General features: G+C 40.5%; 1 protein-coding gene across 1 annotated transcript in view; it reads right to left on the reverse strand.

Annotated features, from left to right (window-relative positions):
- Nucleotides 1–14,310, reverse strand: part of SASH1 (SAM and SH3 domain containing 1) — a 643,930-nt gene that overhangs the window by 86,924 nt on the left and 542,696 nt on the right. The window contains exons 3-4 of the mRNA XM_075267869.1: nucleotides 1,351–1,404; nucleotides 1,173–1,222 (exon numbers count right to left, since the gene is read on the reverse strand). Of these exons, the coding sequence (XP_075123970.1) occupies nucleotides 1,173–1,222; nucleotides 1,351–1,404 (104 nt within the window). The remainder of the gene's footprint in view (nucleotides 1–1,172; nucleotides 1,223–1,350; nucleotides 1,405–14,310) is intronic.

A 14,310-nucleotide genomic window follows, 5' to 3' on the forward strand; every position in this document is an offset into this window, starting at 1 on the left:
AGTGCAGAGTAGTCCAATTTTGAGAAAGGGGTAATTGTGAGGTACCACAGAAATGGTTGATCCTTAAGGGACATAGCAAGCGATCTGAACTACCCAAAACCAACAGTGGCCTATGTGATTATGAAGTGGAAGGTGAACGGTGATTGTTGGAATATGCCCCGAGTAGGCAGACCCCGAAACTGGGAGATAGAGACCGACGAGTGCTGGCCAGAGAAACCGCACCCAACTGATGGCTCACATACACCAGGAGTTTCAAGAGGCATCCGGGAGTATTGTGCCCATCAATACCACCCGTAAGGAAGCATCTGCTGGGTTCTACCAACTATTGGATAGGAATAAATGTTGTTTCTCTATTCTACCACAGGTGTCCAATACTTATTGGTAGACAGTGTATACTCAGGACATCCAGAACCCACACTGATCAGCTGCCAAATCTGCACAGTATAAAGTGCCACAAGCAGTGCTGCAATATTACTTTTTAGTTTCTATTCATATACATTTTTTTTTTAAACTCTATTCTAAAGCTTTGTTTTATTTTTTAATATTGACCAGAAAATTCCTAAATGTAATGTCCCCAGGAGGAGGCAATGCCTATCACTAAATGATAGCACGGCAGCTAATGCTCATTCAAGTGAATGATTTCAACACCAAAGTCCAAACTAAAAATTTTGAAAGGTGGCTAAGGCTTTAAGCAATTGTAAAATGAATCATATTTACTAACTACATGCATCATTTTTTGACACAAATTATGTAAATGTATGCTAACCACGAGGTGGTTTAAGAAGAGGGAAGAACCTAACATGCCAAGCGACATTTGCAATATTAATGGTTGCATCCTTTTTGATGATTTGTAAATGTATATAGTCCTATCAATCTGCAATGGTTCCTAGCTCCAGCTTTTCTTTGTGTAAGCTCAGTACGTGGATATTGTTAGTTATGTTATGTGCCCTCTGTATAAAGCATTTCATCCAGTAACCCTGTTTGGTACAGATATAGTGCCATATATTAAATGGATGTCTGTCTGACTGGCATGAGCTAACTTGAAGACTTTTTTTTCCGATGGAGCATTGCTTGAAAAATATGTTTCTTCAATAAGAAGTACCCCAAGCTAAACCTTGTTAATGTGCGTACCCGTTTGTCAAATCAGTTTATTGAAGATAAAGGTGACTTACTTTCTTTCAGTCTCTGGCGTAGATAATGTGCTACTGAATCCAACCGAATCCTAAAAAAGAAATATGGATTTAGTTCCTGTGTCTCGGTGGTGGGGTAAAGTAAGGTGAAGAGTTACATGATAACTGTAAACACAATATAGCCTTAAAGTACAGCAGAATAATGACTTATTGAACTTACTTCACTTTGGGGGGATCGCAGCTGTAATGATGTGGAGCCAGCATCAGATTGCTCCTAAAACAAAACATATGTGACTTAGTCACAATCCATCAAGAAACGTGGCACATTAGAGGAAGCGGAGGCATCATTTTATCAAGATAAACATAAATGCAGAAAACAAACACCATAGAGTAGTCCGCTCCTAATCTGATGCTGCCCTCTCAGGTATACTGACCTTCAGGGACGCTGCAAGTGACATCTTCAAATAGATTCTAGCAAGAATTTCCTGATTCTCCCAGGCTGACACAGATTAGATCACCATGCAGGAATTTCCATCTTATGTTCGGTAGATATAGCTATATACATGGCTGCAGCTTAAATACAACTATTCACTGTACAGCTAAAACTGTCAAGAACGGTATTTTTTTTTTTTGTACTTTTTTCCTTAAAGGCAGGATGGGATGAAATAATAAAAGCAGCAGCATCTCACCGATCTGACACTTCCTGGACCGTCCCATCAGACAGGAAGTGGCCACTACTTATCATCTGCTAGTGACTCACCTTGGCCAGTGACTAGTGAGGGAACAGGAAGTACAAAGCAGTAGGGCTGTGGAGTCGGAGGCCAAGCCAATTTTGGGTGGGGTCAGAAAAAAACGCAACAAAATAAAATGATTAATTATATAATGCAATTACTGATGTGATGTAATTAATTAGACACATAGCTTGTTGCATATTTTCTTTCTTCGGATGTCAAGCTTTTTGGCAGCTTCTATCTGACAATAGCTGTAAGTCAGTTATGAAAGACTTGGAACAGGAGTCGGACTCAAGCTGAGGAACAATGAAGGCGTCCGAATGAGTGCTTTAGCCCACTGATACCACAGCCCTGGAAAGAAGAACCAAGAAGCCTTGGCGCAGCAGTGGGTTGGAGATGCACAATGCTTATTTTCATTTACAACCCATTCTGGATAATCTCTTTAAGGGAAAGAAAGTGTAAACTATGTAATAAAATTAAATCTAAAACATGACAACTCTAAGGTTATGTTCATACGGTGGAAAATGGATTTCGCGTGCGAACATACCACACGGATGGCCGTGACGAAATGCCAATGCAGAGCACAGATATCCCATAACGGCATTCCACTCCGAATTAGGCCCAAATGAATGGGCCTAATCGGGAGGGAGTCTCGCTGAGTCAGCCGCGGAATACACGGCAAGATAGGTCACCTTGCTTCTTTCCACTAATAGCTAGTGGAAAAAAAAGAAGCGAGCGGGTCCCATTGAAGTCAATGGGAGCCGTTATGGCAAGTGGACTTTGAGAAAGGATTCTGAGTCAAAAGCCGCTAACAAAGAACTCAGTGTGAACATACCCTTACTGGCATGTATAATGTGATGTGAATGTTCAGGTATTTTAGAAACTCTCAGGCTATAAATGGGACACAAACTATAGAGTACTGGCAGGAAAGTTTCTGGGAGGATGAACTTCCTTTGCTCGCTTGTTAGAACTCTATTCGAGAGGAATGATCCAGACCAACTGCTGTTCGTGCACATTCCTAGCAGATTCCAGAGCTCAGACATAAGCATCCCTTCAGTAAAACCTAGATGGAAAACTTCAGCGTAGAGTAAAGAGCTACATGTGGACCACTTATATGGATGGATTTCCTGTCATGTGTCTGAGAATAAGATCACTGTTCTGTTTTCTAAAAAGTAGATTTTCTGAAATTTTGCCAACATTACTGACAGGAAACGTGAGCAAAATGGGCTACTCCTCGATCCATAAAAACTAAGTCTGGACTCATCTAAACCAAGCCTACTTCCAATAAAGCACTTCCCTTTTCGGTAAGCTAGCAGGGGGACTTTTGGCAGGAAATGATAAAATACACAACGTCTTAATACTGACATCAATAGCAACAAAACAGATGCTTACTTAGCAAGTGTGAATGCAGATAATAAAGGAGCTATATGGAAAACCCAGAAATAATGGGGATTTAAAGGGGAACAGTCACCAAGTATGAAATGCTACATGCCACACACCATTTGGTGCTCGCTGTTGCCCTGTACAATTTGGTGTTTTTAGGTTTAAAATCCACCCACCCATTCAAAAGATATGGCCATGGAAGGTTATTTGTGAACTAGCTCTGATTCTCCATGAGGGCGGGAACCTTCTCATAGAAAAACATAAGGTTCCCGCCCATTTTGAGAATCAGCGCTAGTCCACATAAAATCTTCCAAGGGGTTATATTTTTTGAATGGGTGGATGGATTTTAAAAATAAAAACACCAAATTGTACAGGGGAACAGTAAGAATCAAATGGTGTGTGGGATGTAGCATTTTCTACTTGGTGACAGAGCCTCTTTAAATAATACACAGTGAAACATACTAATTATATAGTATAAAAACACATCATGATGTAGAAAATATGTGCATATCATAAGGTATAGGTTCCATTTCAGTGTACAGTAGCTAAACTATTAATATAATCTTAACTTTCACGTACTGAAAACTAAACAAGAAAACAAAAGTCTGCGTGCTATGGTTTGTATTCTAGAACAATGGCTCTTCTATAAGATGCTGGGCAGGGCTATACAAGAGGTCAGACTCAATAATCAATAATCAGGCTCCTTGTACTGTACCAAGCACTGCGCCCATGCAAGCTGGACTTACCCCATGAAATGCCACTGTAAATGTAAAACAGTTTAGAGCGATGCACAATGGGAAGAGTATTACTTACTATGTGATAAGAAGCTATGATGGAGGAGGCTCTCTGGATCGAGTTAGCTTGGACTGCACACAGGACTGCGGGGTATCCTGGAAACATGAGGTTGGCCCTGTCATGGCTGAGCTGTGCAGGTTTTTTTTAATTGTTGCACAGACACATCCAGATGCATCCTGCCTTACAAAACCCTGACCCTCACTGAACCTTCGTCATTGGAATCCATAAAATACAAGTGACTAAGTAACTGTAAATGGCTATAAATCATATAACGCTAGCCACTGACATACGTGAACTAAGAGCTGGGCACAGTAGAAAACCTACAGGCTCAATATGAGAAACGGGACTACAGAATAGAGCGAACTACAGCAGCATATTTATGCTGTTCAGTCTGAGGGCAGCATGTTATAGAGCAGGAGGGGGAGCTGGCTACAGATTTATATATATTGTTATGTTCCGGGGAAGGCACTATTCCACATGTCGTCAATGTAACATCAGTGTCAGTTTTCACCCAGCTTGTATGATAGATGTCTAGTGTTTAGAAGCCCTATTACACATTGCACTTTAACACAATAGAAAGTTTCCATCATGGTTGTTTTTTTTTCTACATTACTCAATGTGAATGTAAAAAACAAAAAAACTTTGCAAGTCTTCAGTAGGTGATACCTTTTTTAATGGCTAACTCATAATGATGACAGAATATGACGTTTCAAAGCTTCCTCTGAGCTTCTTCTTCAGATATAACTAAAAACACCTTCTAGAGGCTGCATATTTATAACTGGACACAGGGGTAGGATTACAGGAGGGAGGGGGGAAGAGGCTTATTAGTATATACTTATAAAAACAAACAATCAATTGCCAGATCCCAGGTTCTTATCTTAATGGCTGTCTTAATGATTTGTATAAAAAGACATAAACCCACGTGAGATGTTCATTCCATTGTCCAGCGTCTGGAAAAGGGTCATGGCCTTGTACTCATAAATCAGTTGCTGTTTCCTTGATTTAAAGTTCCCTTTTAAGATTAAGATTTTCATGTAATTGATGATGTTGTGATCTTCCTGGCAAAAATGATTTGGCACGGGAAGATCAGTTCTCTGTTGTTTGATTGTATGGCGATGTGAATTAATTCTCATTCTGAGTTTCTGTCCAGTCTCTCCAACATACAGATTTTCAGTGGAACATTTGGTGCAAATGATCAAATAAGAACCTGGGATCTGGCAATTGATTGTTTGTTTTTATAAGTATATACTAATAAGCCTCTTCCCCCACTCCCTCCTGTAATCCTACCCCTGTGTCCAGTTATAAATATGCAGCCTCTAGGTGTTTTTAGTTATATCTGAAGAAGAAGCTCAGAGGAATCTTCGAAACGTCATATTCTGTCATCATTATGAGTTAGCCATTAAAAAAGTTAATCACCTACTGAAGACTTGCAAAGTTTTTTTTTTTTTTTTTATATTTTATAACCACTGGCTAACACGGTACCAAAACAAACATTTTCCTTTTATCAATGTGAATGGACATGGATGGAGGGAGCTCCATCTGCATCGGTCACTCAATTACTATTAAATGTCTGTTGCTCATGGATGAAAATGGACATTCATAATGACAGCGTGAACAACCCCTAAGACCGCCTATGACTATATACTATTAGAGATGAGCGAGTACTGTTCGGATCACCGATCCGAACAGCATGCTCGCATAGAAATGAATGGACGTAGCCGGCACGCGGGGGGTTAAGCAGCCGGCTGACGTCAAAGCGGAAGTACCAGGTGCATCCATTAATTTCTATGGAGCGTGCTGTTTGGATCGGCTGATCCGAACAGTACTCGCTCATCTCTATATACTATGTCTATTTTCTAATATGGTTACCCAATGCATATCTATAGTAGACGTAGACACCAATGATGTGGTGTAGCTGGGGAGGCGTTCAGGATATAACTGGGTATAACCATTGGTGCTCTACAAATATTAAGCATAGCAAGAAATTTTTACTTTGGCAGACCTAAGGGAGCCCTTGCGGTTACCTGAAAAGTGGACAATCGACAGACATTGTATATTTGTTGTTAATAATTCCATACTTCTTGGCTCATTGCTAAATGTACGAGGATGAATTCTCTTTGACTCCAGCAGAAGAGTACACAGTGTCTTATAAGAAAGTTCTGCAATTTGACTAGAGCTCTTTAAGTTGCTGTTCTTGTGGGTCTGGGAGTAATTCTCAATTCTTGTGATGTAGTGCAGCCCTGAGCCTCAGCAGCGTGATTGTCAGAAGAATAGAGCTGCGGCTTGATAAGAGGAACATGACTGGAATAAGAGATGCGCTCTACATGTGGAAGCATTTAATCAGGCAAGCTTCAATTATTTTTATCAAGTGAGGGAGAGAAGCAATCCCCTCTGCTCTCATAAATCTGTTTAACACTTTACCCGGCATCCATACAGAATGCCAAGCATTGGGATTCATAGTGGAACTGAACAAGTCACTAAACTCATCCATGTTCAGTCTGATAACAAAAAACTTTATATGGAAATATCACCCAAGAAAAATACGGCCTAATTGAATAAGCTGATTCATTATGCATGTGCGCCCTTGACTGGCAGCAGCACCCAAGAAACAAGGCACTCATCTAAAAGATCATCAAGGCCTTTCTAATCACTTTGTCTGGTCCATCACAGCAAAATTATTAATAAGATTTTATTAATGCAAAATGTTATTGTTGTAGAGTCATTGATAGCAGCAATACAATTGGCAAATGCAAATGTGTCTCATGTTGACACATTTATAAAAAATATTGCTGTCTTGTGTAGACCTCTAGCAAGAGATGTTGGTACCGTCATCATCCAGATGGAAATGATTGTCAGATAAGTGATGCAGTTTATATAAAGAGTCATATAAAATATTATTACGGTAGTTATTATAAAGGGTCCTATACTGAATTATTAGGCATTATTAGGCTGTGGAGCCTTAGCATCCTTATGATACCATTCCCATTCAATGAAAGAGACATTGTTTGAATCCATCTCACTGGTGGCAATGTTTACATGCCAATGCACTTGAACACTGTCAGTTATGTGGATATGCTATGACCATATTTCCATGATGCTTTAAACTGAAATGGATCTGAATATGTTTTTATGGTGATTCTCATGCACACTAAACCGCCCTATAGACATAGTGTCTATTAGTTCTTTGTTAATAAGAACAAGGTTATTTCATTCTATTTTATACTATATGACAGAGAGCCTAAGCGGTCCACTCAAAGCCAGCCTCGTAGAAATCTCACGACTACTGACCAGACCTAGTGACACCAATAATGGTCCTGAATTGTTCCAAGCTATATTGTTTACTGAAAACTGTATGAACACAAAGGCCAAATACAATAGTACCAATACAATAACCCCTTATAGGGTACAGTACAGTAGGGTAAAACAATAGCATAGTAATGAAATTGCCGCCTCCAACTCAAGAACATCTATCGAATCGGCTCCTTCCTCACCGCTAAAACTATAAAAATGCTAGTCCATGCCCTCATAATCTCCGCTTAGTCTACTGTAATACCCTTCTCTACGGCTTCCCAGCAAATGCTCTCGCCCCCCTCCAGTTCACCTTAAATACACCTCTCCCCCCCCACCCCGTTCTTCATCGGCCACTCCCCTCTGCCAATCCCTTAACTTGCTACCTGTTGCACAGCGAATAGAGTTCAAAAAGTTAATGCTGACATACAAAGTCATCCACAACCTGTCCCCTCCATATACTGTATCTCTAACCTAATCTCCTGCTACCTGGCCACACGTAAACTCCGATCCTCCCAAGACCTCCTACTCCGCTCTGCTCTTCCCCGCTCTTCACTCCAAGACTTCTCCTGTGCATCCTCCATACTCTGGAACTCACTATCAAGATAAATAAGACTGTCCCCCACAATCTTAGGCTTCAAGAAAACCCTAAAGACTCACCTATTCAGGAAGGCCTACAACTTCCTATAACCGTCACCACACTGCCATTTGTACAGGGTCTATTCTCACCTACTGTCTCTATCTCTCTTCCCTTAGATTGTAAACCCTTGCGGGCAGGGCCCTCTATCCATCTGTGCCAGTTGGTCGCTGTTAATATTGCATTTGACATAAAAATGTACAGCACAATGGAATTAATGGCGCTTTATAGATAAATAGATGAATATTAATACTAATAATACCATCCACACAGACCTGAATATACCATACTGGCCAGCAGAGTGCAAAGAATAGTTACCGCAACAGCAATAGATATACAGGTCAACTATGAGAAATTGCTTACACGGTGCTATCGTATATTGACGCAACTACTAATAAAAAAAAAAATCATGCAAAGCTTTGATGGTTCAAACCTAACTTTATATTGCTCATGAGTTTATGAAATCTAAAAAGTTTCTAAAATGTCAGGCACATGGGATTAGACAAAGAGGCATGGACAAGAAGTTTGTGATTTCTTGAGGCGAAACAAAGGAATGCACATAAATATCTTACTGGAAAACACAGAGACAATAAGGGGCACAAGAACTTAGACACTGCAGCCTATGGCATTTATTGCTATATTAGGAAAGGGTTAAAGTTCACAAAGTTGGTCCTATTATTCAAGGCAGGAAATGTGCCTGCAGAGGAAATGCATCCATAAATTTTAGGGAAGGGATAGAGCATTGGCCAGCTGCTGTCAGACTAGAAACAACATCTTCAAACTGCGGAGCAAGGAAGACATCCAAGAGGGATTTTCCTCACCCTGAGGTTCCGGCCAGGATGCACAAGAGGTTGGCTTAAAGATGAGCATTTTCTGGAAGATTAATTTCTTCAAGGGATCTATTTACTGGCAAAGTTGAATCTGCCAGTAGTATAAAAATATAAAGAAAAACAAAAAACAGCAACACAAAGATACAATGTTCCTTACAATTCTCCTATGTACACTGGCAGTCTGCCTCCTGCTGGGAAGTGGTAGTGTCTTTTCACAAACATCAGATAATACAGGGCTCATAAAGACACCAGGTAGTACAGGCCTTGTGTACACATCAGATAATACTGGCCTCCTCTACACATCAGATAATACTGGCCTCCCATAGACATCAGATAATACTGGCCTCCTCTACACATCAGATAATACTGGCCTCCTCTACACATCAGATAATACTGGCCTCCTCTACACATCAGATAATACTGGCCTCCTGTACACATCAGATAATACTGGCCTCCTGTACACATCAGATAATACTGGCCTCCTGTACACGTCAGATAATACTGGCCTTCTCTACACATCAGATAATACTGGCCTCTACTACCCATCAGATATCAGAATGCCCCAAATCCTTTGGTGCGTAATGGCACACTGGCTCATTCCCCCTACGCCAAACAGAAGCACAACTGGGGTATTCCTGCCCCTATGAGCTGTTAGGACAGGTGGAATTTTTAATTACCTAACAGCTTTGATCTCTATAAGAGGCCGGAAGACCAACTCCCCCTTGTGTTTTTTTCTGTCCTGTGGGACAGGACAGGTGGTAGGGGAGAGGTGCTCCGGCCTCTCATAGGGGCCCCTCTCCCCTCTAGTTACCTTAAGTGTGCGTGGAATCCCCGGTTTCTTTTTCGTTCTCTCCCTGCAGGTGCAGCTGTAGACCGGGGTAGCGCTTCCTCCCCGGCGCTTCCTCCCCTTGCGTCCCCTGGCCGGACGCAAGCTCCTGTGGGAGGGCTGGCACCCGCTACCCTGAAGGTTCAAGTTTCAGTTCTGTCCGCTCTCCTGGAGACCAGGTTATCACTAGATCCTCTAATCAAACAATTTCTAAGAGGGGCTACTAGACTTCGCCCTCAGGTGCAGCCTCCCGTCCCGATCTGGGACCTAGCTGCGATCCTACAGGGGCTCTGTGCACCTCCCTTCGAGCCCCTAGCTGAAGTGGATTTGAAGTACCTGTCATACAAGGTAGCTTTCCTGTTGGCAATAACCTCCGATTATGATAATCTGTTTTCCCTTAGCCCAAACAGCAGCACAAGGCTCCCTCACTATGCTGTATTTTGTACTATGTTGCACTATTTTATATTATTTCTATGAAATATACGCTGTACTTTATACTTGCTACTAACACAAGGGGGAGTTGGTCTTCCGGCCTCTTATAGGGGTCAAAGCTGATAGGTAATTAAAAATTCCACCTGTCCTAACAGCTCATAGGGGCAGGAATACCCCAGTTGTGCTGCTGTTTGGGCTAAGGGAAAACAGATTATCATTCATAATCTTTCATTTTCATGATAGATAAATAAATACCACATTTTCTAGCAGTCAGGGCACTTGGATGTCCAGTTCTAAACAGTTATGCCCATTCTGACCACAAAGACAGAATTTCACTTTCAACAACTATGTAGAAAAAAGACAGATGAAAGTGTAAAAAGGGACTTGGCCATAGCTTAGATATTGTCCAGTCTCATTCTATGAGCAGCAGTTTCCTGGAAGTTATAGGTTTCCTGTAGACAGATTTATCATCAATTGTATAAATGACACAGATGAGAACAATGACAATATTACTGGCAGTTATATTATATATCATACGTGACGTTACGAATACTGTACAGCATTTGTCACTGTTACATACACAAATACCACATTACGTTCACAAATTCTTAACTGGTGTATTTTAGGACACTACCTATCTAGTAAAGCACAGAACTTCAGCAGGTGATCTCCAGATGGATTTAGAGGAGGGTCCACTACTTTTCTGCTTCTTAAAGGGATAAAGTGTTTCCACATAATGTGTGACAGAACTGCATATCCAGATCTACCTAGCATTGTATTCTTTACAAATCTAACAAGAAGGGCTTAGTCCTTATTCTGAAATAATGGGCAGATAGGGAACTAAAGCATTGGTACTTTATTTGGCAGCTAGTGGCACAGGAAATATTCTATTGATAAAGAGAATAATACATATCCTTCACGTAAATATATTTCTATTGTGAACATCTTCCTAAAATAAGCTGAGTTGAGAAGATGATGATCCCAAACACGTTCTATCCACAACCTACTTCAAGGCTTTCAGATGGCCTTCATAGACCCCTAGAGGTGCAGAGCCTGAATGTGCTATGCATACAGTACAGTCAAATGACAATTCTCAAGAAGAAGTGATCTGCAAGGAAGGACGGGAAAAAATTCACCAAGACAAGAACAGGAATGTATGGCACATTTAACACTGAGCTCTGCCAAAGAAAGTGCTGACACACACAATCTCCTTATGATGGGCCAAAATGTTCAAATAACCACTATCCTCTCCCACAAGACATGTACATCGGGGACACGCAAACTGAAGCTAGGCCATGTCATGCTTGTATATGCCCTGATGGAATCAGCAGTTTGTGGCTGTGTTATGTGAGTGCAGGCATTTCTTCCCTGCACTGATCAGAGTCTTCGAAGATACATAGGAAGGAGCACCTTCTCAGGACTGCCTGCATGTATCTCTCACGTGAGACGTGGCACACCATGCAAGAACAGAGATAGCAAGTACTAAGGTGTAGCTGGCATAGGCATTGTATGAGGTAATTGAACTGTGCCACATGAAGACCAGGACTGCTATTGCTTTGATGCTTTCCTAATCCCTGTGTCATTTATCATCTTCTTAAGCCCTGTACCAAGCATAACACTGTAGTTTTATCCAGAGTTCTCCTTTAAAGGACTATTTTAACTTAAGATATTTACGGCATGTCCACAAGACATACCATGAATCCAATATTGTCTAATTGTTTCAGAATGGGGAGATGAGGAAGGGGACACATGCAAGCAGTTCTCTCCATTCTAGTTTACGCAACTTCCAGAAACGATGATGTAGAAGGCCGCAGACATCTACAACTACCTTGTCTCCTCATTTCTAGAGTGCTGGAGAAGGAAGTCTTCCACCTTTCTTATCTGGGGAGTGGTCTAATCTGACAACGTGACCCTCCTCTTTTATCTAGCAAATACGGCTCCTACAAGAATGCAGTGAACACTTTCAAGATTTTATCTCATTTATGTTCAAGGAAAGCATTTTTATTTTCCAGGATACCTATTTATTCTGTGTGGAATAAGAAAATGAGGGACATTCTTCTGAAATTGGAAGGAACAGGAGGAGCAAATGACCCAAAGGCCCATGGGTCACAATGACACTAGTTTTATACTTCATGTACTTTTCCATTTTGACAAGAGACCAGAAAGACGCTTATACTAAGCCTGGTTACTTGTAGACATGTGGCAGAGATTCATCCTAAGGAAAATCTATCCGTGGCTTTTAGTAAGGGGTTAAATCCCACAACAAAATTCTGTAACAGCCACATTGATGGTTTTATTTATTGATGTACCTCAGGACATTTATCATGTACATAAATCTGCGGGCTGTGAGGCAGTAGATGTTCCCATGGACTAGAGCCATATCTGTGAAAAATCTTTATCTAACAAAGCCTTAGGACAAAATCCTTCATGGGAGAAATTCATAGTACACTTTCAAAGCAAAGTAATAAAGTATTGAATGCTGCTGTCTATAGGTGGAAGGTTTTCGAGAAAAGTCAATGTACACAGAAGCCCTATGACAATATCAAGTCATACAAAATATAGATCAATAGAAACATTTGTTAACAGAAGAGACACTACTCTCAATGGCAGATTTATTACCTAAAGTACTAGTCCAATTGATTGTTTGCAAGATCAAGGTTAGTAGACCATATAAAGGAACAGAAAATCAACAAGGCTATTGTAGTCTTCCAAGCGTCTAGACATGTATAAATGGTGACTTCATGTTAAACAACTATTCTAATAAACATCAACCATTTATTCGGATTATTTAACTTCAAGCATACTTCCAGTTCTAAATAACTTTACATAAATAAATAGTATGGGTGAAAATAAGAAACTTTGTAATATATCTTATTAAAGTGATCTGTTTCCTTCATTTCTCCTGCTCCTTATCTTGAAACTGACTGCTTGTTTACATTATATTCTGTATCCAGCCTCACACATAGAGCTGTATGGAAGAGGAAGAAGTGAGTTGGATTCTCCTGCCAGTTATTAATTGATTTATTTCCTCATTCTGTTCACTGGTAGCCTCTTATTTACAACCTAGCAGTGTTAGAGTGCAGAGTAGTAGAATGTAGAAGCAGCAATTATTTGAGTATCAACTATAACAGCCTCCTCTTCCCCCTCCCCTTCATTGGTTAATATGTAAAAAGTAACTACCGTAATAGTGGAGAAGAAAGCAAATTTCTTTGATGATTGGTACAGGTTAATATTTGAAACTTTGCAATATATTTTTATTAAAGTTGCTTTTAAGTGGCGGTAATAATAATAATACTACAGTATAAAGTAAACCTCAGAGCTAAATCTAGTGGTGGCTGGCCAATATATATTATTTAAAGACCAGGATAAGAATGCTGTAGATCACTGGCTGCAGTGCGGTCTTGCCTTAACCAGTGACTGACTAAGCTACACTTCCTGTGTGTCCAGAGGGAGAGAGACTGAGAAGTTTGTACAACACTGGAAAGGAAGCAGCAGTGGAACGGTGTGGTAAGTATGCTTAGTTTTTTGCTTGTTCGTTTTTTTCAGGGTTTTTTAAAATCATATTCTGAGCTTTTTGTGTAAAAAAAAAAAAAAAAAAAAAAAAACTCCTTTAAAAGGGGTTGTCCCATCTCAAAGATCCTATCTATACTGCTAGTTTATGTGGATTTAAGACTTTTCCTAAATACATTGCTTCAGCAGAACTGCTTTGTTTGGCTGCTATCTGAGATTATTCACTTCATTGTTTACACCTCATTTCCATAACCAATGACCTGGGGATGATCTTATCTCTTCACGCAGGATGAGTGACTCACTGCTCTCAGGAGGGAGGGGGAGCAGAGTGCTCAGATTGAGCTTGTATTTCTGAGCTGTTTATCTCCTGCTCTTCCAGTTATCAGCTCTGCTAATTGAATTTTGCTGAGGGCTGAGACAGAGAGTCTGTTACCTCTGTATGTAAACACATACCTAAAACTAAGTTTATTGCAAGCTGACGCTTGGTCCTGTAGCATGTAAATTTGGGATTCTCATCACCTATCAAATCCAGCTCTGCTACATCAGCTTCATATTGTGCATCTTCCAGTGATACTGTGCTAATTTATTTACAACCATCCTTCATTGCTGACTGAAAATATGTACTGCTATGAAGAGAGCTAATCAGAGCAAGTAAAGCCCTGTCCATCAATTTACCAAGAAAACCAGAAAGTGAACAGAGCACAAAGCCTGCAAAGTTGGTGAGCAGGCGAGTTGGGAAAACCCATTA

The sequence above is a fragment of the Leptodactylus fuscus genome, chromosome 3, assembly GCF_031893055.1.
Source record: "Leptodactylus fuscus isolate aLepFus1 chromosome 3, aLepFus1.hap2, whole genome shotgun sequence".
Taxonomy (NCBI): domain Eukaryota; kingdom Metazoa; phylum Chordata; class Amphibia; order Anura; family Leptodactylidae; genus Leptodactylus; species Leptodactylus fuscus.